General features: G+C 43.5%; 1 protein-coding gene across 1 annotated transcript in view; it reads left to right on the forward strand.

Moving 5' to 3' along the window:
- LAPTM5 (lysosomal protein transmembrane 5) overlaps positions 1-24,647 on the forward strand; it is a 60,001-nt gene that overhangs the window by 26,634 nt on the left and 8,720 nt on the right. Inside the window, exons 3-6 of the mRNA XM_066591745.1 lie at positions 7,641-7,717; positions 20,063-20,191; positions 20,792-20,920; positions 23,621-23,710. Coding sequence (XP_066447842.1) covers positions 7,641-7,717; positions 20,063-20,191; positions 20,792-20,920; positions 23,621-23,710 — 425 coding nt within the window. The remainder of the gene's footprint in view (positions 1-7,640; positions 7,718-20,062; positions 20,192-20,791; positions 20,921-23,620; positions 23,711-24,647) is intronic.

The following is a 24,647-nucleotide window of genomic DNA, read 5'->3' on the forward strand; positions in this document are numbered from 1 at the left end:
GGATTCACCTATACTTTTGCTACGGAACCATTGCTATGTAACTCGCGGCACGTTGGGTCACACAAGGTGGAGGCTGGGACCGAGCCTTACCCAGGGCCCGCTCACGTGCTTCCCACACAGAGTATTGCTGCATTGTGGAGATGTGTAGAAGTGCTGGCACTTGAGTCCCCTTTATGCCCACGTTTGCGGCTCCTGACAATTTTGTGACAGAGGTGGCATGGGATTGGAATGATGATCGTACGTCAATTTACCATCAATTCTCAACAGCATTGTGGGCTATCGCCCACACTTTCAAAGAGGGTCGCTGCATGGCCCTGCCAACCCTCTGCAGTGTGTGCCTCCGGTTCCTCCTCATCTAGTACGTACTTATAAATAGACATGAGGGTGGTGTGGCTATGAAGTGAGCGTGTGGCATGAGGGCAGCTGAACACTGCGCAGGGAAACTTTTGTGTGCGCTGTGGACGCAGAGTCATGCGGTGGGGTTGGACAGCAATGCCAGCATGTAACCCAGGAGAAGAGGCAGCGGTGTCACCCACAGGCAGTTATTGTCCTTGGTTGCAGGTAGTGTGGTGCTTAGCTAAGATGTGCCAGCGGGTGTGCCTTGCTAATGAGGGTTTGTCTGAAGTAAATTGTTAGGGGGGTGACCGCCAGACTCTTGCCCCCATTTTGGCTTAATAGTGAGACATGGGAGCCTCAGATGCAACCATGCATGCTGCCCCTGCCCTTCCCTATCTGTTTCTGTGGTGTTTCCATGACTTTCTTATGTTTTCTGGTGTTTGACAAGTCATCAGCTATGCGGAACATCGGTCCCATACAAAAATGCTCGAGTCCCCCATTGACTTCAATGTGGTTCGTTACTCGAAACGAACTCTTGAGCATTACGAAAAGTTTGACTCGAGCAACGAGCACACGAGCATTTTGGTGCTTACTCATCTCTAATCATATTTTAATATTGTTGAAATGCAAAGACCGAACTGTCACAAAAGATACAACAGGACTCAGCAAACAGCAGTAAGAAATATGTAAACACTGAATATAAGAATTTTGAATTGGCTTAGTGCTATATTTACTATACATATAAATCTGAATTTCTTAGCGTACAACTTAATCAAATTATGAGAGCCCATCTGCACTGACAGGTAAACCTTTTGTCCTCATTGCCTGCTATCCAAGGCTGATTTTAATACAAAAATATAGCTGAATCCTACCCTAAATTTATCTGTAGGCTTATAAATTGTAAGGAAAGGAGCCAGACCTGGAGTATACCTGGCTAAACAAACAATTATCAAGAAAATTGCCAGAGACAAGAGAATAGCCTAAAGGCCCATTTAGATGGGATAAATGTCCGGTAAACGATGCCTGACAGTCCTCCCACATACACTCGTTCCAGTGCTGTTTCACAGGAGCTAGTATTGCTGGCTCACTTACAGAGCAGCCAGCAGGAAGGCAGGGAGGCTGCAGGAGATTTCACTCCTCGCTCTCCCTCGCCCCTCTCCATTGACTTAACATAGTGGCCGTTCAATATTGAACGGCTGCTATTTAGACTGAACATTTATCGCTCACCTCATCGACCATCGTTTACGCATCAACAATGGACGATGAGCTGAACCTTCAGTACTGAACAGACGCTATGTTAAAGGGGTTGTCCCGTGAAAGCAAGTGGGGTTATATACTTCTGTATGGCCATATTAATGCACTTTGTAATATACATCATGCATTAAATATGAGCCATACAGAAGTTATTCACTTACCTGTTCCGTTGCTAGCGTCCCCATCTCCATGGTGCCGTCTAATTTCAGCGTCTAATCTCCTGATTAGACGCGCTTGCACAGAAGGGTCTTTTGCCATCTCTTCGCTCCGGCACGAGCCGGTATTCTGGCTCCGCCCCCTTGTACGCATCATCGCGTAGCTCCGCCCCCATCACATGTGCCGATTCCAGCCTCCTGATTGGCTGGAATCGGCACATGTGACGGGGGCGGAGCTACACGATGACGCGTACAAGGGGGCGGAGCCAGAACGCCGCTGCTGCTGGAGCGCATGAAGGCCTCCTGGAAGCACGATGCACCGTGGGACGGGACAACACAGGCGCCATCTTAGCTGCTGAACTTTATAAGTTATTATTTCATCTCAACAGTAAGTAGGAAGCGTTTTTTAAACGGTTTAAAGGGCTGCTTTATGCCGGGGGGTGACTGGGGGAATGTGCAGATTTAAAATTTTGCGGTTTTGGCTCGGGACAACCCCTTTAAGTCAATAGAAAGGGGGGGGGAGATCGAGGAGTGAAATCTCCTAAAGATGCCCTGCTGTGAGCCAGCGATACTAGCTCTCGTGCAGCAGCACAAGAGCGAGTATGTGTGGGAAGAAGTGTCGGGCATCATTTGCCCAACATTTGTCCCGTCTAAATGGGCCTTAATAGTCATACCCTCCCAAACACAAAATTAATTGGGAGGGTAACAAAAATAAATTGTATACTTTATTAAGATACATGCACTCAAAAAGGACAGACACTTTAAAATAAAGGCATACTAGATCTTGAATATGTCCATATAGGAACTAAGTGTATGTTAGCTAGGCAAGCTGAAAGGGTATGATACAAAAAGTATGAATTAATAGAGGTGCTTTGCAAGCAGCCTGATTATAAGTTTCCTAGGTTTATAGCCACTATCATATTCATACAGCATGCAGTCCTCAGGGAATCATTATAACTGCAGGCAGCCAATACTAAAGCCTACCTGAGCTCCTTTGATAAAGCCTTGCGGTGAAACATGTGGGGAGAGCATGTGTTATATTTTTTAGATTAGGATTAGGGATGGCTCCACTTGCCTAGCTAACATACACTTAGTTCCCCCTTGGACATAGTCAAGATCTAGTTCAGCCACCTACTCCTTTACTTTAAGGTGTCTGTCCCTTTTGGAGCGGTAAGTATTTTTCATGTATAACAGTTGCAAACACTTTTTCATTGGTTTTAAACAATAAAAATGTTGGTTATTTATCTGATTTATATAAAGGTGGTTCTATGTTAGTTGAAGTTATAGAACATTTGCTTTAGATTAGGATTAGGGATGGCTCCACTTGCCTAGCTAACATACACTTAGTTCCCCCTTGGACATAGTCAAGATTAGTTCAGCCACCTACTCCTTTATTTTAAGGTGTCTGTCCATTTTGGAGCGCATATTTGTTAATAATGTATACAATGTATTATTTTGTGTTTGGGAGGCTATAACCATTAGGCTATTCTATTGCCTCTGGCAATTTTCCTGGTATCTGTAGCCTTGGGCCCAAGAGAGGTATGTCTATTTAGTCTAGAGTCCAATCTGGAGAGATCACCTTTTCAGATGAGACACTACACTAAAGAGACATATTTTTGGTAAATTTCATGGAGCCACTTTTCATTCTGTTCATTAAAATAATCAAGCTTTATGTTAAATTAATCTTCAATTTTTTCAGCTCAAGCAGACTCTTTTCTTACGATACAATATGTAAAATTCCACGAGTTCTTATGCACATTATGAATAGATGTAGCTACAACATAACCACCATTATATGGATTGTAATTTAAAGCAATTTCTGTAAACTTTATTGAAAAGTAATTAGAGAATGAATACAACTAAATAAATGAAATCAAATCTATTTTTTAATGAGATAAACCAAATGTTCTATAACTTCAACTAACATAGAACCACCTTCATATAAATCATATAAATGACAAACATTTTTATTGTTTAAAACCAATGAAAACGTGTTTGCAACTGTTATACGTGAAAAATACTTAGCGCTCCAAACACAATCTCTCTTGCCAGATCATCATTATCATCATAACTGTTTACAACAATAATTATGTAACAGTTGGTGTTACAATTTCCACATCCTTATTAAAGACAAACAATAAAATTGCATATAATAAATAGCGCACATCCAGGCCAAACGCATGGATTCAATTATTGAGTAATCACATATCTTTCCATATAAATGTCCAAAACTGTCTTAAAACAATACAACCCAAAAGAAAATAGAGATAATATTGTGAGAAAAGAGTCCAGCTTCTTACAAAACCTCTAATGAAAAGGATTTTTGCACAATTAAAACTGATGGCATAACCGTAGAAATATGCCTGATCTGTGTGGTCAAGCCCACCAATCCACCAGTCTTTTTCCTGAATGGAGTCCAACTGCTGAGATCCCCAACAATCATGAGAACAGCAGTTGCAGAGTGCCATGTGAGAATAGGGGAATGGGATAATACAGGACAATGTATGGATGGTCTTACCTGTAATGTCATCCACATGAGTTTGATTTGCATTGCAATATAAAAGGGCGTAGGTAAGGGAGAGAGACTGGTTGAGAATTGTGCTGTGTGTTGTGCTGGGAGGCTAATCTGCCTTAGGGTGGCTTCATATGAGCGTGTTTCTATGCGTGTATACGCACGCATAAAAACACGCTTCTATTTGCAACAATGCATTCCCTATGTTGTGTGCACATGTCCGTACTTTAGATAGGACATGCGTGCACTATAGGGAATGCCCGCATTGTTTTTAATGGAGCCGCAACTACTGCTGGCGGCTCCATTGAAAACATTAGTCTGCCGGAACCCCTGCATTCTTTTTCAGGGAAGGGCTTTACATATAAGCCCTTCCCTGAAAAAATAAATTTCAGTGTAAAAAAAATAAAAAAATAAAAAATATACTTACCTGTCTGCTGCCGTAACCCCTGTGGGGATGAAGAACACATCTGCCGCATGCGGCAGATGTTTCCTTCATCCCCGCAAGGAAAAAGAATTCCCTGCAGCTACTTCTGCCACATCTGTGACAGATGCAGCAGAGGAATTCTTCAATTCTCTAGCGCAGCTGTCACACATATCAGCTGCGGTAGAGGATTCTGCTGCCAGCAATTGATTTCAGGGAAGGGCTTTAAATATAAGCCCTTCCCTAAAAATCAAGTAAAAGTGGTTTAAAAAAAAACAAAAAAACAGATACTCACCTTGCTTCAGCTGCCCGGGCACTGCCGTGTCTTCTCTTGCTTTCCCCTGCACTGTGGTGCTGATCTATTAGCAGGCGGGGGTTTAAAATCCCCATCTGCTGAAAGAGCTGAATGTGATTGGCTGAGGTGCTCAGCCAATCACAGGCAGCTCTCGACCGTCATTAATTTTTGTGCTCATTTTCTGGAGAATTATTTATATGAAATTAAATCAGTGACTAAGCTAAACTCTTTATTTGAATGTAATGCACAGTGGATTAAGTTCTAAAAATGGTCCCTAGATTTTGTATTTAAAATCAGATAGTATTTGGCAATACTGTATTATTGTCTATGTAATAGTGCTATGCATCTCAGAAATAGGACGTGATAGATAGAATCTGATTGTTCCACTGAATTTAGCACCCCAAAATTAGTTAAATCAACCTGTTTTCAAACCAGATACAGAATTTTTTTTTTTGAATTGTTGACCAGTGTAATTGTTTACATCAGAAAATCCATGCCAATAGTAATAGGCATATGGTTAATACCTGTAAAACTACGCCTTAGATCTCTTTGCCTATCTCTTGTACAGCTGTTCGGGAGCATCTCTGTGGAGTGTCCAGCAGTAGTCAGCCAGCATGGTAGTGGTATCTTTTTTCCATTGTTGTGATATCTTGATAAAAATACTCACTAACCATACCACAGTTATCTGGAAAGAAATCCTGATGGGAATGAAGGAAGTGGATTTTTAGAGACATATTGCAGCCAAGTTTCTGATTCTGCATCAGCATGTCTTGTACTTGTTCCTTGTAGTTTTCTGCCCTAACATTCCCGAGAACGTTTGTAGACACTAAGTGAAAAGCATTCCATGCTTGTTTCACATCACCCTGCAGCAAGTTGTTGAACCGGTCATCTTTGAAGAGCTCTCGTATCTGAGGAGCCACAAAAACTTCCTCTTTAATCTTTGCCTTGCTGAGTCAAGAGAATTTTTCATGAAGGTACGGAAAGCTGGCAAAGTCCAGTCCATGCCTTTCACAGAGTTCTTCATCAAACCTAGTTTGATGTGAAGGGGTGGTAGAAGGAGTTTGTGAGCCTCAAACAGAGCTGGGTGCTGAATAGTCTTCTCCCCAACTGCTACATTTCATTAGCGAGTCCATTCCTTCCGCAAGTAGTGCAATTCCCTTGCTTGGCTATCCAACTCACATAAAAAAAACACACGTGTTTTGTATATCCTATCGAACTGGACTCAATGCAGAAGGAAAGTTGGGTTCGAGAATTCTCGACTTCTTTTGCTTCGTTATCCCACCGGAAAGAGGAGGAACAAAGCAGAAGTAACAGTCATATGTGTGGTTGCTTGGTTCTCTTCACACCATGGGGACTGCAAATGGTATTGATGGTCTTTTGCCATTCAACAAAGCTGTGTTGTACATGTGACACAGCATATATGCGGAGCCCATGGCTTGTCTTGGTTACCAATCTTGCATCCGAAGTAAAGTTGATATGCCTTATTCACTTGGGAAGTGATACTTTTCTTCTGGTTGGCAAATATCACTTCCCCACAAATATAGCAAAAATTGTCCACAGTATTAATGCACTTTCGAGGCATTAGTGTTCTGTATTGTAACTAAATGGATAACATAATAACAGTTTTATGTAACAGTATTTTAAATTGTATTCCACAAAGTATTTAAATGCTCTACATTTCCGGCTGGTTTTATGTAGTACACCAGTGATTAGGTGTTGATACATACACTGGTAATGTGGGAGTTAACATGGTATGTTGGGGTTAGATGTAAGGTAATGAGCTCGGAGGCAGTGACTGATCACATGATGGGGACATCATCACAGGTCCTGTAAGCACACGGCTGCTGTCTGGCTCAAACTGTAAGGATGTGAACAGTTGGACATATATATCTTAGCAAAAATTTGTACAGTATGTTTGGACATATTTGAGATATTACAGTTGAAAATGTGAAAAAATGACAATTTTTTCAAAATTTTCCCAATATTGGCGCTTTTAATAAATATACACAAATTCTATGGGTCTATTTTTACCACCTAAATGAAGTACAACATGTGGCGAAAAAACAATGTCAGAATCACTCGGATATGTAAAACCTTTACGGAGTTATGCTATGTTAAGCGACACAAGTCAGATTTCCAAAATTTGGCTCCGTCACTAAGGCGCAAACAGGCTTTGTCACTAAGGGGTTAAACAATAGATCGCTTGTTGATGACACATATATGAGAGAAACAGTAAATGAAAACTATCCTGAAATATGTCAAAAACAATCTGTAATTGGGGAATGAATCATAAAGCATATAAAATGATTGATGGAAAGCACATTCTAAACATAATTCACCATTTATTCTCTTATACTGTTCATAGTAACAATTAGACTTACTTGAAGTCTATGTAAATGACTGATTATATAAGATTTCTACTACATAGAAGGACCAAATACAAACTTAAAGCAAAGTCTATTTAGACGCATGCACTGACTCATTTCTCATTACATCTTATTTATTATTAAACTTTGCTAAATCTCTTTGGATTTCTAATTAACTTTATCTTACTAACCCAATTACATTGATGATTTTAATTATGACAAATACATTTGTTAGCGTTAGTGGAATGTGAGTACAAAGCAAAGACAACTTTAATGTGAAAGTAAGATGTTTGTTTTTCAGCAGAGACAGTATCAATCTATCTCCTTCTTGTGGTCTTGTTTCTGATCAGCTCCTCATTCCTGACTGGTGTAATAATGGTAGGTGACATACCTAGTTAGAGCAATATTTACTGACAAGTACTATGTTATAGAAGAGATGCAAGTTTGATAGTTAAGCCAAGCACCAAGCCTGTTCCTGGGATTTTTTTGGAGGAGTCATCATTTAATTATACAGCAGATGATGCCATTTTCCTTATCTTGCCATCTCCTTGCAACACATTTGTTTTCATGAATTTAGGGTTTACAGTGGGCTAGATTTCCAATGCAAAGGACTGCAGGGGTCATTTCATGCTAAATTGAATGAACTTTTCAACCCGTTTCAGATTTCCATGAAATTTGGTAGGTTAGTAAAGGGCATAAAGAAACTTAAAAGATGTAACATTTTAGCACTTCCCCGGTGATACACAGTATTCATACAACAGGGTAGATAACATGGGGAAAAATGGGAAATTTATAGTTTATAAATTTATACCAGCTCAACAAAAAATATATTGTTACTTTTCTTGGTGCAAGTTTCATTTTAGGATGGTTTTGGGAACAGGGGTAAAAAGAAATATTAAAGTGGTTAAAAACTAAATTTTGAAACTAGATGCAAGTGACTTAAAACAATAAAACAAATGGTACTTACCTGTTTTAAGGGCTGCGATCCAGCATTGCAGCCCCACATTTCTCCAGTCTCTGTTGACAACAGAAGTCAAGTGACATGCCAATCAGAGGCTGTAACATCACTGTTGTGAACTCCTAGCATCATGGCGCCCAGGATATAATTGCTGATGCCAGGAGAATGGGTGATGATGCTGAAGATTCTGATTGGCATGACTTCCGTTGTCAAAACAGACCCGTAGAATCGTGGGGGCTGCAGCACTGGATCAACAGGACTGAGGACAGGAAAGTACTATTTGTTTTATTGTTTTAAGCAACTTCTATCTAGTTTCAAAGTTTATTTTTTTAACCAGAAAGCTCCTTTTAAAATTGCTTTATGACCACTGTGCCCTTCCTGGTTGCTGTTTACCAGGACTTGTGACTACTGCAGCCAGTCACTGCCTGTAGAAGGGTCACTGCTGTGTTCAGTGATTGTCTTCAGCAGTCAAAGTTCCTGGTCAGCAAAGCCAGGAAGGACAGAGTGGTTGTGAGAAAAAGTTGTAGGGCAACCATGGTTGGTAAACTCTTTTTTTTTTAACAGTAAACATGCATCTGGCAGGTTCAGACTTGTCTGATAGTCTCTCTTTCAGTATACTTTTCAATCTGTCGGAAGGTCTTATGTTATGAACTAGTGGTACCGGGGACTACACAGTTTATCTGGACAGATACAAACTGTGATAATTCAATAAAGTGTGTGACCTTGGATAAGAAGTTTATTAAGGGTATGTTTTTTCTACAGCAAAATATACCACGTCAAAATCCGCAGTATTTTCACAAAAGACATTATTGGTGCAGATTTTGACTGTAAGTCAGCTGAGCATCTCCAGTTAATTTCAGAATATACTACACTCCCTCTCAACTCCAAAGACCTCACGCTCCTTCACTGGGCATCTGGTGGCCTCTAGTGAGCACAGCGCTGCTTGTCACTTCCACATCACCTGAGCAGCGGCACTGCGCTTACTAGAGGCTGCTGGCTGCCGGATGAAGGAAGGAAGCGCCAAGAGCAGAAGGTTTTTGGGGAGGGAGAGTGAGCATGGTGTCTTCTGAAATCAGCTGTGGATGTACAACTAATTTCCAGTGAAAATTTGCATGTTGTGGATTTTCATTCTGTTTTGGATGCGGAATTTGCCATGGAATTTTCTACTGCGGAATTTTTGCAACATTTTTGCTACGTATAAACATACATTAAGACAAAGTGCAGCAGCAGTAGAAAATGATTAAGGAAGGTGCCATGCATGATCGAAATACTGCCATATGAATAGTTATCAAATGATTTGTGAGAAGTGTAGGAAGATAATTAAAAGGGATTCTTTATTTACCAAGGAAGGACCAAATACATCAAGTGATGAGCAAAGTGACACAGAAGTGGCAGCATACAGGACTGAATTAGCTTTGCAGTCACTAAATAAAAGTTAAGGTAGTGTTGGAGTAACACCTACAAAAAGGAAGAAAATGAAAGAAGGAACATGTTGCAAAAGAAAAACAGCAAAAAATGCAAATGTTGTAAAAAAGTTTCTTGATTCCAGCTTAAAATGCAGATCTGGCCAGTACTTGTGACTACTTCAGCCAATCATTAGGCACAGCAGAGACCTTCTACAGCCAGTAATTGGCTGCAGCAGTCACATGTCCTGGTAAGCAAAAAACATTCAGTAGTTGTGCAGCAATTTTAAGTAATGGGACAATTATATGAATATTTTTACTGCTGTTCCCAAAGCCATCCTAAAATGAAACTTGCACCAAGATAAGATTAAATTTTCCTGTATATTATAATTTATTCCCCAAAAGTTAATCATTAGAGATGAGCGAACGTACTCGTCCGAGCTTGATATTCGTGCGAATATTAGGGTGTTCGGGATGCTCGTTACTCGTAACGAGTACCACGCGGTGTTCTGGTTACTTTCAGTTTCCTCTCTGAGACGTTAGCGCGCTTTTCTGGCCAATTGAAAGACAGGGAAGGCATTACAACTTCCCCCTGTGACGTTCAAGCCCTATACCACCCCCCTGCTGTGAGTGGCTGGGGCGATCAGATGTCACCCGAGTATAAAAGTCGGCCCCTCCCGCGGCTCGGCTCAGATGCCGTGTGAGTTAGTGAGGGAAAGTGCTGTTCTATTGGAGTTGCTGTAGGGAGAGTGTTTGTAGTGAGTGTAGGCTTCAAGAACCCCAACGGTCCTTCTTAGGGCCACATCTACGTGTGTGCAGGCTGCTGTTAGCAGTGGAAAATTTTTTTTTTTTTTCTCAAAATCGGCAGTGCAGAGCATTGCACCCGGTATTAGGGACAGAAGTGGTGCTTAGGCAGGGAGAGTGTTAGGAGTGAGTGTAGCCTTCAAGAACCTCAACGGTCCTTTCTAGGGCCAAATTTAACCGTGTGCAGTACTGTGCTGGCTGCTGTTAGCAGTGTTGCATTTTTTTTTTTTTCTAAAAATCGTCTGTGCAGAGCATTGCACCCTCCATTGATACTACAGGGACAGAATTGTGTAGGCAGGGCCACAACACAGTTATTGCTCATTGAATATCCGCAGTGGGGCCTTCCCTTTGCAAAAAAGCGAAAAAATTATATTTGGCCTGCCTGTGTCAGTCCTAAGGTCTCCGTGTACGTGTGTGCTGCGTGGAGAACGTACAAAAATCAAACGCAACCAGCTACGGTTTACTGCAGGCTTGCGCCATTGTCTTTCCTGACTGGCAAATACCTGCTCTGCCAGAGTTAATAACTCTGCTACACTAAAGTTGTGTGACACTTTTTCAGGGCCACACCACAGTTATTAAACGTATTGTTCATTGAATATCCGCAGTGGGGCCTTCCCTTTGCAAAAAAGCGAAAAAATTATATTTGGCCTGCCTGTGTCAGTCCTAAGGTCTCCGTGTACGTGTGTGCTGCGTGGAGAACGTACAAAAATCAAACGCAACCAGCTACAGTTTACTGCAGGCTTGCGCCATTGTCTTTCCTGACTGGCAAATACCTGCTCTGCCAGAGTTAATAACTCTGCTACACTAAAGTTGTGGGACACTTTTTCAGGGCCACACCACAGTTATTAAACGTATTGTTCATTGAATATCCGCAGTGGGGCCTTCCCTTTGCAAAAAAGCGAAAAAATTATATTTGGCCTGCCTGTGTCAGTCCTAAGGTCTCCGTGTACGTGTGTGCTGCGTGGAGAACGTACAAAAATCAAACGCAACCAGCTACGGTTTACTGCAGGCTTGCGCCATTGTCTTTCCTGACTGGCAAATACCTGCTCTGCCAGAGTTAATAACTCTGCTACACTAAAGTTGTGTGACACTTTTTCAGGGCCACACCACAGTTATTAAACGTATTGCTCATTGAATATCCGCAGTGGGGCCTTCCCTTTGCAAAAAAGCAAAAAAATTATATTTGGCCTGCCTGTGTCAGTCCTAAGGTCTCCGTGTACGTGTGTGCTGCGTGGAGAACGTACAAAAATCAAACGCAACCAGCTACGGTTTACTGCAGGCTTGCGCCATTGTCTTTCCTGACTGGCAAATACCTGCTCTGCCAGAGTTAATAACTCTGCTACACTAAAGTTGTGTGACACTTTTTCAGGGCCACACCACAGTTATTAAACGTATTGTTCATTGAATATCCGCAGTGGGGCCTTCCCTTTGCAAAAAAGCGAAAAAATTATATTTGGCCTGCCTGTGTCAGTCCTAAGGTCTCCGTGTACATGTGTGCTGCGTGGAGAACGTACAAAAATCAAACACAACCAGCTACGGTTTACTGCAGGCTTGCGCCATTGTCTTTCCTGACTGGCAAATACCTGCTCTGCCAGAGTTAATAACTCTGCTACACTAAAGTTGTGTGACACTTTTTCAGGGCCACACCACAGTTATTAAACGTATTGTTCATTGAATATTCGCAGTGGGGCCTTCCCTTTGCAAAAAAGCGAAAAAATTATATTTGGCCTGCAGGCTTGCGCCAATTTATTTCCTGCCTGGGAAATCAAATCACTGGTAATACAGCATGCTGAGGGGTAGGGGTAGGCCTAGAGGACGTGGACGCGGCTGAGGACACGGAGGGCCAAGTGAGGGTGTGGGCACAGGCCGAGCTCCTGATCCAGGTGTGTCGCAGCCGACTGCTGCGCGATTAGGAGAGAGGCACGTTTCTGGCGTCCCCACATTCATCGCCCAATTAATGGGTCCACGCGGGAGACCTTTATTAGAAAATGAGCAGTGTGAGCAGGTCCTGTCCTGGATGGCAGAAAGTGCTTCGAGCAAGCTATCATCCACCCAGAGTTCTGCGCCGTCCAGTGCTGCAAATCCGAATCCTCTGTCTGCTGCTCCTCCTTCCTCCCAGCCTCCTCACTCCACTACAATGACACATGCTCAGGAGCGGGAACACTCCCAGGAACTTTTCTCAGGCCCCTGCTCAGATTGGGCAGCAGTGGTTCCTCTACCACCAGAGGAGTTTATCGTCACTGATGCCCAACCATTGGAAAGTTTCCGGGGTCCGGGGGATGAGGCTGGGGACTTCCAGCAACTGTCTCAAGACCTTTCAGTGGGTGAGGAGGACGATGATGATGAGACACAGTTGTCTTGCAGTGAGGTAGTAGTAAGGGCAGTAAGTCCGAGGGAGCAGCGCACAGAGGATTCGGAGGAAGAGCAGCAGGACGATGAGGTGACTGACCCCACCTGGTGTGCAACGCCTACACAGGACAGATCTTCAGAGGGGGAGGCACGGGCAGCAGCAGGGCAGGTTGCAAGAGGCAGTGCGGTGGCCAGGGGTAGAGGCAGGGCCAGACCGAATAATCCACCAAGTATTTCCCAAAGCGCCCCCTCGCGCCATGCCACCCTGCAGAGGCCGAGGTGCTCTAAGGTCTGGCAGTTTTTCACAGAGACGCCTGACGACCGACGAACAGTGGTGTGCAACCTTTGTCGCGCCAAGATCAGCCGGGGAGCCACCACCAACAGCCTGACCACCACCAGCATGCGCAGACATATGATGGCCAAGCACCCCACAAGGTGGGACGAAGGCCGTTCACCGCCTCCGGTTTGCACCGCTGCCTCTCCCCCTGTGCCCTAACCTGCCACTGAGATACAACCCCCCTCTCAGGACACAGGCACGACCGTCTCATGGCCTGCACCCACACCCTCACCTCCGCTGTCCTCGGCCCAATCCAGCAATGTCTCGCACCGCACCGTCCAGCCGTCGCTAGCGTAAGTGTTGGAGCGGAAGCGCAAGTACGCCGCCACGCACCCGCACGCTCAAGCGTTAACCGTCCACATAGCCAAATTTATCAGCCTTGAGATGCTGCCGTATAGGGTTGTGGAAACGGAGTCCTTCAAAGCTATGATGGCGGCGGCGGCCCCGCGCTACTCAGTTCCCAGTCGCCACTACTTTTCCCGATGTGCCGTCCCAGCCCTGCACGACCACGTCTCCCGCAACATTGTACGCGCCCTCACCAATGCGGTTAGTGGCAAGGTCCACTTAACTACGGACACGTGGACAAGCACAGGCGGGCAGGGCCACTACATCTCCCTGACGGCACATTGGGTGAATTTAGTGGAGGCTGGGACAGAGTCAGAGCCTGGGACCGCTCACGTCCTACCCACCCCCAGAATTGCGGGCCCCAGCTCGGTGGTGGTATCTGCGGCGGTGTATGCTTCTTCCACTAAAGCACCCTCCTCCTCCTCCTCCTCCTCAACCTCTGTCTCGCAATCTAGATGTGTCAGCAGCAGCAGGACGTCGCCAGCAGTCGGTGTCGCGCGGCGTGGCAGCACAGCGGTGGGCAAGCGTCAGCAGGCCGTGCTGAAACTACTCAGCTTAGGAGATAGGAGGCACACGGCCCACGAACTGCTGCAGGGTCTGACAGAGCAGACCGACCGTTGGCTTGCGCCGCTGAGCCTCCAACCGGGCATGGTCGTGTGTGAAAAGGCCGTAACCTGGTGGCGGCTCTGCAGCTCGGCAGCCTCACGCACGTGCCATGCCTGGCCCACGTCTTTAATTTGGTGGTTCAGCACTTTCTGAAAAGCTACCCACGCTTGTCAGACCTGCTCGTAAAGGTGCGCCGGCTCTGCGCACATTTCCGCAAGTCCCACACGGACGCTGCCACCCTGCGCACCCTGCAACATCGCTTTAATCTGCCAGTGCACCGACTGCTGTGCGACGTGCCCACACGGTGGAACTCTACGCTCCACATGTTGGCTAGGCTCTATGAGCAGAGTAGAGCTATAGTGGAATACCAACTCCAACATGGGCGGCGCAGTGGGAGTCAGCCTCCTCAATTCTTTTCAGAAGAGTGGGCCTGGTTGGCAGACATCTGCCAGGTCCTTCGAAACTTTGATCAGTCTACCCAGGTGGTGAGCGGCGATGCTGCAATCATTAGCGTCACCATTCCTCTGCTATGCATCTTGAGAAGTTCCCTGCAAACCATAAAGGCAGCCGCTTTGCGCTCGGAAACAGAGCCGGGGGAAGACAGTATGTCGCTGGATAGTCAGAGCACCCTCCTGTCTATATCTCAGCGCGTTCAGGAGGAGGAGGAGGAGCATGAGGAGGATGAGGAGGAGGGGGAAGAGACAGCTTGGCCCACTGCTGACGGTACACCGGCTGATTGCCTGTCATCCTTTCAGCGTGTATGGCCTGAGGAGGAGGAGGATCCTGAAAGTGATCTTCCTAGTGCGGACAGCCATGTGTTGCGTACAGGTACCCTGGTACACATGGCTGACTTCATGTTAGGATGCCTTTCTCGTGACCCTCGCATTCAACGCATTCTGGCCACTACGGATTACTGGGTGTACACACTGCTCGACCCACGCTATAAGGAGAACCTTCCCACTCTCATTCCCGAAGAGGAAAGGGGTTCGAGAGTGTTGCTATACCACAGGACCCTTGCGGACAAGCTGATGGTAAAATTCCCATCCGACAGCGGTAGTGGCAGAAGGTGCAGTTCCGAGGGCCAGGTAGCAGGGGAGGTGCGTAGATCGAGCAGCATGTACAGCCCAGGCAGTGCAACAGTCTTTAAGGGCCTGGCCAGCTTTATGGCTCCCCAGCAAGACTGTGTCACCGCTCCCCAGTCAAGGCTGAGTCGGCGGGAGCACTGTAAAAGGATGGTGAGGGAGTACGTAGCCGATCGCACGACCATCCTCGGTGACGCCTCTGCCCCCTACAACTACTGGGTGTCAAAGCTGGACACGTGGCCTGAACTAGCGCTGTATGCCCTGGAGGTGCTTGCTTGTCCTGCGGCTAGCGTCTTGTCGGAGAGGGTGTTTAATGCGGCTGGGGGAATCATCACAGATAAGCGTACCCGCCTGTCAACCGACAGTGCCGACAGGCTAACACTCATCAAGATGAACAAAGCCTGGATTTCCCCAGACTTCTCTTCTCCACCAGCGGACAGCAGTGATACGTAAGCAATACGTAGGCTGCACCCGCGGATGGAAGCTACGTTCTCTCTCACCATCCAAAACGGGGACATTTCTGCTTCATCAATCTGTGTCTAATATTCCTCCTCCTCCTCCTCCTGCTCCTCCTCCTGAAACCTCACGTAATCACGCTGAACGGGCAATTTTTCTTAGGGCCACAAGGCTCACTCATAATTTTTCTAAACAATTTTTATATGTTTCAATGCTCTTAAAAGCGTTGAAACTTTAACTTGAACCAATTTTTCGTTAAACTGGGCTGCCTGCAGGCCTAGTTACCACTTAAGCCACATTAACCAAAGCGATTAATGGGTTTCACCTGCCCTCTTGGTTGGCCATGGCCAATTTTTTTGATGTACATTAGTACTGTTGATTCAGCAATTTTTGTGGGCCCTCGCCTACAGTGTAATCAAATGAATTTTTAGCCCACCTGCATTACAGCTGACGTTACATCCGCTGTGTTGGGCAATGCAATGGGATATTTTTGTGTACCGCCGGTGGGTTCCAGGGAGCCACCCATGCTGTAGGTGCACACGGAGTTTAACCTACATGTGTCCACTTGTAAAGAACCCCAGTCAGACTGGGGCATGCAGTGTGGGCCGAAGCCCACCTGCATTAAGCACAACATTACTACCTCAGCTGTGTTGGGCAATGCAATGGGATATTTCTATGTACCGCCGGTGGCTTCCTGGCACCCACCCATGCTGTGGGTCCACAGGGAATTATAAATGCATCTGTTTCCACTTGTAAAGAACCCCAGTCAGACTGGGGCATGCAGTGTGGGCCGAAGCCCACCTGCATTAAGCACGACATTACTACCTCAGCTGTGTTGGGCAATGCAATGGGATATTTCTATGTACCGCCAGTGGCTTCCTGGCACCCACCCATGCTGTGGGTCCACAGGGAATTATAAATGCATCTATTTCCACTTGTAAAGAACCCCAGTCTGATTGGGGCATGCAGTGTGGGCCGAAGCCCACCTGCATTAAGCACGACATTACTACCTCAGCTGTGTTGGGCAATGCAATGGGATATTTTTGTGTACCGCCGGTGGGTTCCAGGGAGCCACCCATGCTGTAGGTGCACACGGAGTTTAACCTACATGTGTCCACTTGTAAAGAACCCCAGTCAGACTGGGGCATGCAGTGTGGGCCGAAGCCTACCTGCATTAAGCACGACATTACTACCTCAGCTGTGTTGGGCAATGCAATGGGATATTTCTATGTATCGCCGGTGGCTTCCTGGCACCCACCCATGCTGTGGGTCCACAGGGAATTATAAATGCATCTGATTCCACTTGTAAAGAACCCCAGTCAGACTGGGGCATGCAGTGTGGGCCGAAGCCCACCTGCATTAAGCACGACATTACTACCTCAGCTGTGTTGGGCAATGCAATGGGATATTTCTATGTACCGCCAGTGGCTTCCTGGCACCCACCCATGCTGTGGGTCCACAGGGAATTATAAATGCATCTATTTCCACTTGTAAAGAACCCCAGTCTGACTGGGGCATGCAGTGTGGGCCGAAGCCCACCTGCATTAAGCACGACACTACTACCTCAGCTGTGTTGGGCAATGCAATGGGATATTTTTGTGTACCGCCGGTGGGTTCCAGGGAGCCACCCATGCTGTAGGTGCACACGGAGTTTAACCTACATGTGTCCACTTGTAAAGAACCCCAGTCAGACTGGGGCATGCAGTGTGGGCCGAAGCCCACCTGCATTAAGCACGACATTACTACCTCAGCTGTGTTGGGCAATGCAATGGGATATTTTTGTGTATCGCCGGTGGGTTCCAGGGAGCCACCCATGCTGTCGGTCGACAGGGACTTCACAATAGGGAGTTGTACCTGCCTGTGTCTATGAATTAAAAAGCCCGGTCTGACTGGGGCATGCAGAGACACCTTGACAGAATGAATAGTGTGTGGCACATAGGTTCCCCATTGCTATGCCCACGTGTGCAGCTCCTGATGGCGGTGCCACAGGATTCTATTTCTCATTGCTTCTGTACAGCATTGTGGGCTATCGCCCCGCCCCTTTTAAAGAGGGTCGCTGCCTAGCCGTGCCAACCCTCTGCAGTGTGTGCCTGCGGTTCCTCGTCATGGCAGACGCACTTCTAAATAGACATGAGGGTGGTGTGGCATGAGGGCAGCTGAAGGCTGCGCAGGGACACTTTGGTGTGCGCTGTGGGGGGGGAGGGGGGGCGGTTGGGCAGCATGTAACCCAGGAGAAGTGGCAGTGGAGTGTCATGCAGGCAGTGATTGTGCTTTGTTGGAGGTAGTGTGGTGCTTAGCAAAGGTATGCCATGCTAATGAGGGCTTTTCAGAAGTAAAAGTTTTTGGGAGGGGGGGGGCCCACTCTTGCCGCTATTGTGGCTTAATAGTGGGACCTGTGAACTTGAGATGCAGCCCAACACGTAGCCCCTCGCCTGGCCTATCCGTTGCTGTGTCGTTCCCATCACTTTCTTGAATTGCCCAGATTTTCACACATGAAAACCTTAGCGAGCATCGTCGAAATACAAAAATGCTCGGGTCGCCCATTGACTTCAATGTGGTTCGTTATTCGAAACGAACCCTCGAGCATCGCGAAAAGTTCGTTCCGAGTAACGAGCACAGGAGCATTTTGGTGCTCGCTCATCTCTATTAATCATATATTTTTCTAGGGTTTTCAAGGTCAAAGTTTACTTCATGTGACCTTGGAATGAAGAAAGTAATATTTTATTATAAAACAATTTATGAAAACTGTGCTCTATTAGCTTCAGAACAAGCACAAGGTGAAAGTTTTACCATAAATAGAGACACAGTTATGACTTTTTTGTTGACCTGGTAAGCATAAATTTCAAATGTTTTCTCATGTTTGCAAACCTGCTGTATGAATCCCGCGTATCACTGAGGGCTAAAATTTTTCATCTGTAAGTTACTTTATGCCCTCTACCATCCTACAAAATGTAATGAAAATCTGAGACAGCCATGTTGGGAGCTGTTATAAATTAGCATTAAAAATGCCTACAGGATTTTTAATGATTCTCCCCTCACACAGGCATTGTCTACAGATGTCTGCATGCTACTCTCTTACAAGGTGCAATGTGCTTCTCTAAATGCTCTGCCCTCACAGACAACACAGCTGTTACTTAGGCACTGCCCTACTACTGAGACACTGCAGTCTGCTGCCCAGCATGTTAAGGGAAGAGTAGAGATAGCAGGGAGAGAAGAAGGCTAGATGTGTGATGCCCTATACTACTGGGAGAGAAAAAGGGGGATAACCATACATTCATGGCACAGGAAGCCACATAAGCAGGAGACACAGTAACAGAAACAGATTATTCAGTACTTAAGTACACTTGACTTCTATGAAAGAGAGTTTTAGACATGTTCTGTGACCTGTGAAGGGGTCAATGTGCAATGAGGGGGAGTAAATACACTGTAATTATCACCTACTGCGAATGGTATATACTGTGTTAGCTAAACGTAGGTGTCACCTTTCACGGTAATCCTGTCTGTGATGATAACAAGATAGCTGCTGAAAAGTTTTCTCTACTGAAGGAAGGAAATGGCAAACAATTAGTAGTCAGTGTGAAAACTGCAGGATATTTGGATTTTTAAAATACATTGACATTGAAAATAAATAAAAATCACAAAAATTTTATAAAATATGTTGAAAATAAAAATGTGATTTATACAATGATATATTCCCTTTAAAGGGATTTTATCATTAGAAAAAAAAATTTGATATTTACCTATTCCTCGTCAGGCAGTCTTCTCACCACATCTTCTCATCACCAATCTTCTCCTGGGTCCTCCAGTTTCCTGGGTAACATCACCACAAGCCGGCCGCATCCTCTTCTTCCTGTTATGTAGCGTCCATTCTCTACATTCTGCTTCCTGCAGGTCAGTGTAGGTTACATCACTAGTGACATAGCATTCACAGACTAGCATGGCGTTCATAGCGTTCACAGCCTAGCATAGCGTTCATAACATTCCCTGCAGAATCCCTGGCAGCCTGTTTTAGCATATGAACCATGAGACACCGCACATGCACAGTTGTGACAATACTCCGCACATGAGCACTAAAAGAGGCTGACAAGGATTCGGCATAGGCAGTGAACGCCATGTCACTAGTGACATAATGTACACTGACCTGCAGACAGCAGGATGCTGCTAATTTATGCTACACCACAGGAAATTGAAGATTGGTCTGGCTTGCGGCGAGGTGACATGGGGGACTGGAGGAGCCAGGAGAAGATAGGTAAGAAGATGTGGTATGAAGACTGCCTAGGGATGAATAGGTAAGTATAGAATTTTTGCAAAAAATTAATGCAAGTGGCTGCATCATTATTCTCCTTTTGTTCACTTTTATTTTTAAACTTCTCTGTATTTTAGAATCGAGGAAGACTGCTAATGCCATTTTTGGCTTTACAGATAATAGATTTCTTCATGAGTTTTCTGATATTCTTTACCAGTTATAGTGAGATACACTCAAGACAAGAAACTTTCATTCAAAGCAACATTGTAAGTTAACGACTATATTTAGCTACTATTTGTCTCCTTACAGAGTCACTCCAGGGAAACTTCTTATTGTTTCCTTATAGTGCAAATGCCATATGGAGCATACTATGGGAGAGATCATACTTTGCGATTACTATATTGATGAAATAGCCACTGTAGTCTAGTCCCATGTCATCTGATGTAGCCTGCACATTGACCAATTGAATCTTCCTGCAGACAAGAAGTCACTCTCTCTAATAATTCAATGAGACTCGCATTGCAGTTCTCATTTCATAGCGATTGGAAAGTTTGTTAAACCCCTAGAAGATTCTGAATGACAATTGCACTTGGAAAACAATAAACAATTTCCCTGCAATGGCTTTTTAAAAGGGTTGTATAAAATGAAAAAAAAAGTTTTCTTTCTTCAAGGAACAGCTCAACTCTTGCCCATTGGCTGTGTTTGGTATCTCAGTGTGACCCCATTATTTGAAATACCAGACACAAGCCATGGGTAGGAGTGGCACTGTTTTTGGAAAAGGAACAAAAAGGTTTACCTCTACTCTATCTCTAATCTTTAAATTGCCATCTATGTGCATTCATGTGACATCTATTGATTTCTTCCAGGCAGTATCCAAGCTGAACACTCAGTCAACAAAATGGAAATATTTCCAGATGTGCCTTAGATTGATGATCACCTGTAGCTGTTATGTTGAAGTTCCCACCTACTTAAATCTGAAACCTATAAATTACATTGTATGTAATGGTTAATTATAGCCTTTAAATCACTGTTTTATATTATCTATACTATCCATATGAAGATAATATTAAATGCAAATCACTTAAAAGTTCTCCTTATATAATATAATATCATTTTCCTCTGTTTCTTATATACACAGGTACAGAGGAAAATTTAAAAAATAGATCTCTGCTCAGTTTATGGAATAAACATGATGATGAACCATCAAGGATCTTATTTACTAATATTAGATGATAGAAAACGGCACCACAGACGTCTTTAGCATGCTCATCATTTTTTTTATATGAATACAAAACAAGGATTCCAAGAGAAAAAAAAGATGGATTTCAAACATATTTGTAGCAATGTTTCAGACTGAGTGTCCTTCATTGGAATAAAAAACATATAAACACAATAAAAACAGGTAAGTATAATACAATCCATAGAAAAATCAATATTATGGAAAAGAACCTTGGACAAGAGAACAGAAATCACTTTCTATGTGTCACCTGAACTTAACATGTGTACAAGAGTGTTATAGTTGTGATGTACATGTAATAATGCGACACACATTGAATAAGAAGTGGTTTCTGTTCTCTTGTTCATTGTTCTGGTTCATAATATTGCTTTTTATGGATTGTATTATACCTACCTGTCTTTATTTGGTTTGTATGTTTTATTCCCAGCCCGATGAAGGACACTGAATCCGAAACATTGCAATAAGAATTCTTCTTTCTTGAAATCCTTGTTTTGTATTCATTAATATAGAACAATAATTGATGAGCATATTAATGAAGTCTGTGGTGCAGTTTTCTACCTCTTATGAAATTGTAGTACTGGATCCCTGAGACAGTAAGAGGTAAAAGGGACACACAGCAATCTATACTAGAGGTCAGTGTGACCATGAACTGACTTGGAGGTTATTTACTAATACTGTATAAAAGTTAAATAGTGCAAACTTAGACTAGACAATCCTAAAATGCACCAGATTGATTATAGTGGCTCTGCTGAATGCTAAATCTGCTGAATTTTAAGACTGTATAGTCTACATTTAGACCACCTATTAGTTGACCTACGTTGAACCAAAATTTTGCTGCAATTGGTGGCAATCTGGTGTCGTTTTTGGTGCAAGTTAGGATACACCCCTTTTTTTAGATAGGTTGAGAAAACTGTCCAAAAGTGAATAAAAACACATAGTTAGTATGGCATGTAAGACAGTTTTTTGGTGTAAATTGCACCAGAAAACGTTAGCATTTTAAATGGTAAATAAGTACAACTATGCTGGATCAATGTAAATAAGGCTAAATTCACATTGGGCATTAGAAATGGTCCTTCCAAGTGTATTTACAGTTATACATCTTTGCGTATGACTGCAAGAAGAAAATGTATTCCACAAGATACTTTTTTTGTGTACAGCTCTATTGTAAAACTTAGTTAAACTTTACAATATAGTTGGACTGAGGGATCATATCATCAAAATAACTCTATACTAATAGGACACCCTTTTGGAATGTTTTCACATTCATGCCTATACATTAATGTCTACACGCTAATATATAATTTGGGGTAATTAAGTCTAATGTTGATCCCCCCAAAGTACTAGTCACAAAGGCAGGCAATCCAAAATATGTTACGTTTCGGTCCATCCATATATACGGGCCTTTGTCAAACACAATTGTCACTGGTAATAGCATCTAATCTTAGTCAAATAGCTGTATGGCACTAAGAAAAAAGACAACAGTCCTGTATAAGAGCACTTTCTTCCTTAGCACCTTGTTTTTTCGAAAATATATGAGGAGAATACTAATACCAACTCATATGTTAATAAAATTGAAATAGAAATGAAAAACTTTTATTGCACATCTATGTTATTATATACTTTATACAGTACCTCCTCATGACCAAGCCCCTATACACGCACAACTTTACTAATATATGACAACAATATTCTTACTGTATAAATTAATACAAAGAATATCTGAAAGCATTTCTTGCATGTATAAGTAATATGAGAGTAACAAAGCAGACAGTGAAACTTCTAGGTTACTCTCAGTTTAGACAGTGGAATCTAAACTATTATTCACTTTTCACTCTTGAGCACCTCAAGAGTTATAGATTTTCCTGGTGGAATTTGCCAGGTTGTTAACCCAGAATAGTCTGTGAAATCTAAAAGCAAGGTACAGAATTATGAGATAGAGTTGGTCAGGGCACCTGGTGAGCAATAGCATAATAGGGCAGGTGGAGAATAAATAAGTCCAAAACAAGCCAGATTGTAGTGAGAAACCAAATGAGCAAAGACTTAACTTTTCATTATACAGTCATTGAAATTTACTTAACAAAAACCAAAGCCCTTTAATTTCACAGAGGTGCATGGCTAGATCGTATTTTCATGGACATGCATTTTCATTTTTGCATGAGTTGTGCAAATGAGATTTCGCAACACAGACAAATCCACTTTGCAATTGCATTTGCAAGTACATTATAGCTTAAATACTGGGTTCACGTTGCTTAAAATTCTAAGTGAAAAGCAGTATAAAGGTAAAGATGTTCTAGATGTGAACCCCATAATGCTGCCATAACAAATCAATATTCCAGCTACTTTCGATGTGATGAAACATATGCTTTTTATTATCTATGTTAAATCTATGGGATTAGAAAATGCATTAGCAATTCTGTTTATGGGGTGAAATAGTAATAAACTCTGCTCTTTATGTTAGACTTACTTTTCAACGAGCATGTCTTCTGAGAAATACATCAAGAAAATTATCATCTTCTCAGTGTTCCACTCTGCTGTGATCTTGTATAAGGTAATATTTTCATTTCTGAATATACATTTCTAAACTTTACAGTGAGCTGTTTAATTAAACTGAGAAAGCGAGAGAAAGATGATTCAGCAACTCAGCTCAATGCAATTAGCAAGAGGATTATATACCATGTCCGCTCCATAAACTCCCTTACTTAGCAGCAGCAGAGCACAAGGAACAGTTAGAAATAAACATGCCATAATGTCCAGCAATATCTTACTAAGAGGCCAGAAGCAGATGGGTAAAGTTAGCTGAAGACGCTAAATCTCAGACTATTAACCTGAAATTCGGGCAACAATAAATTTACGATGGAGGACAAAGAATTGTGCATGTAAGTCACGCATGTATAATATTACTAAAAAAATAATAGGAAGCACAGTGCCTCATTGAAGAAGGGACTAAAAGTGAAAAAAGGACTTCTGCGCTCAGGGTGACCCAGAGAAGAGCAGCAATTAGACACCATGAAAGGGATGGATGGCTCAGGAACAGAGGATAACCTCCATTCGTGGTGGATGGCAAAACAGGATGTGAATCCTCAGTACTGAAGAAAATAGGCATTTATTGATAGAGAATACAAGGTGCAATGTGTTTCGGAGGTATAACTCCTTTTTGAAGCACAACTCCTCTTCCACCTGCTGCCTTGCAGTCCTTGCTTGGCATTTAATCAACATCTACATGGAATTGGAATGTTCTTCCCGAGTATCTATGGATTTTTTCTTATACTCTAAATCCACACAAAGGTATATTTGATTCCAGTGAAATTTGCCCTATTATATATGCATGTATGTGTCTGTCTTTGAGACATTAGATTGTACCCCCCACTGTTGATAAAAAAAACAGCAGCAGCGCCTCTGGCCTGGATGGTAGGTCAGGGCCAGAGGCGCTGCTGCTTTTTGGTTTTCATTAGATACGGTCTCTGCTGAGGGGTGGGGAATAACTT

This window comes from Eleutherodactylus coqui, chromosome 1 (assembly GCF_035609145.1).
Source record: "Eleutherodactylus coqui strain aEleCoq1 chromosome 1, aEleCoq1.hap1, whole genome shotgun sequence".
NCBI classification, from domain to species: domain Eukaryota; kingdom Metazoa; phylum Chordata; class Amphibia; order Anura; family Eleutherodactylidae; genus Eleutherodactylus; species Eleutherodactylus coqui.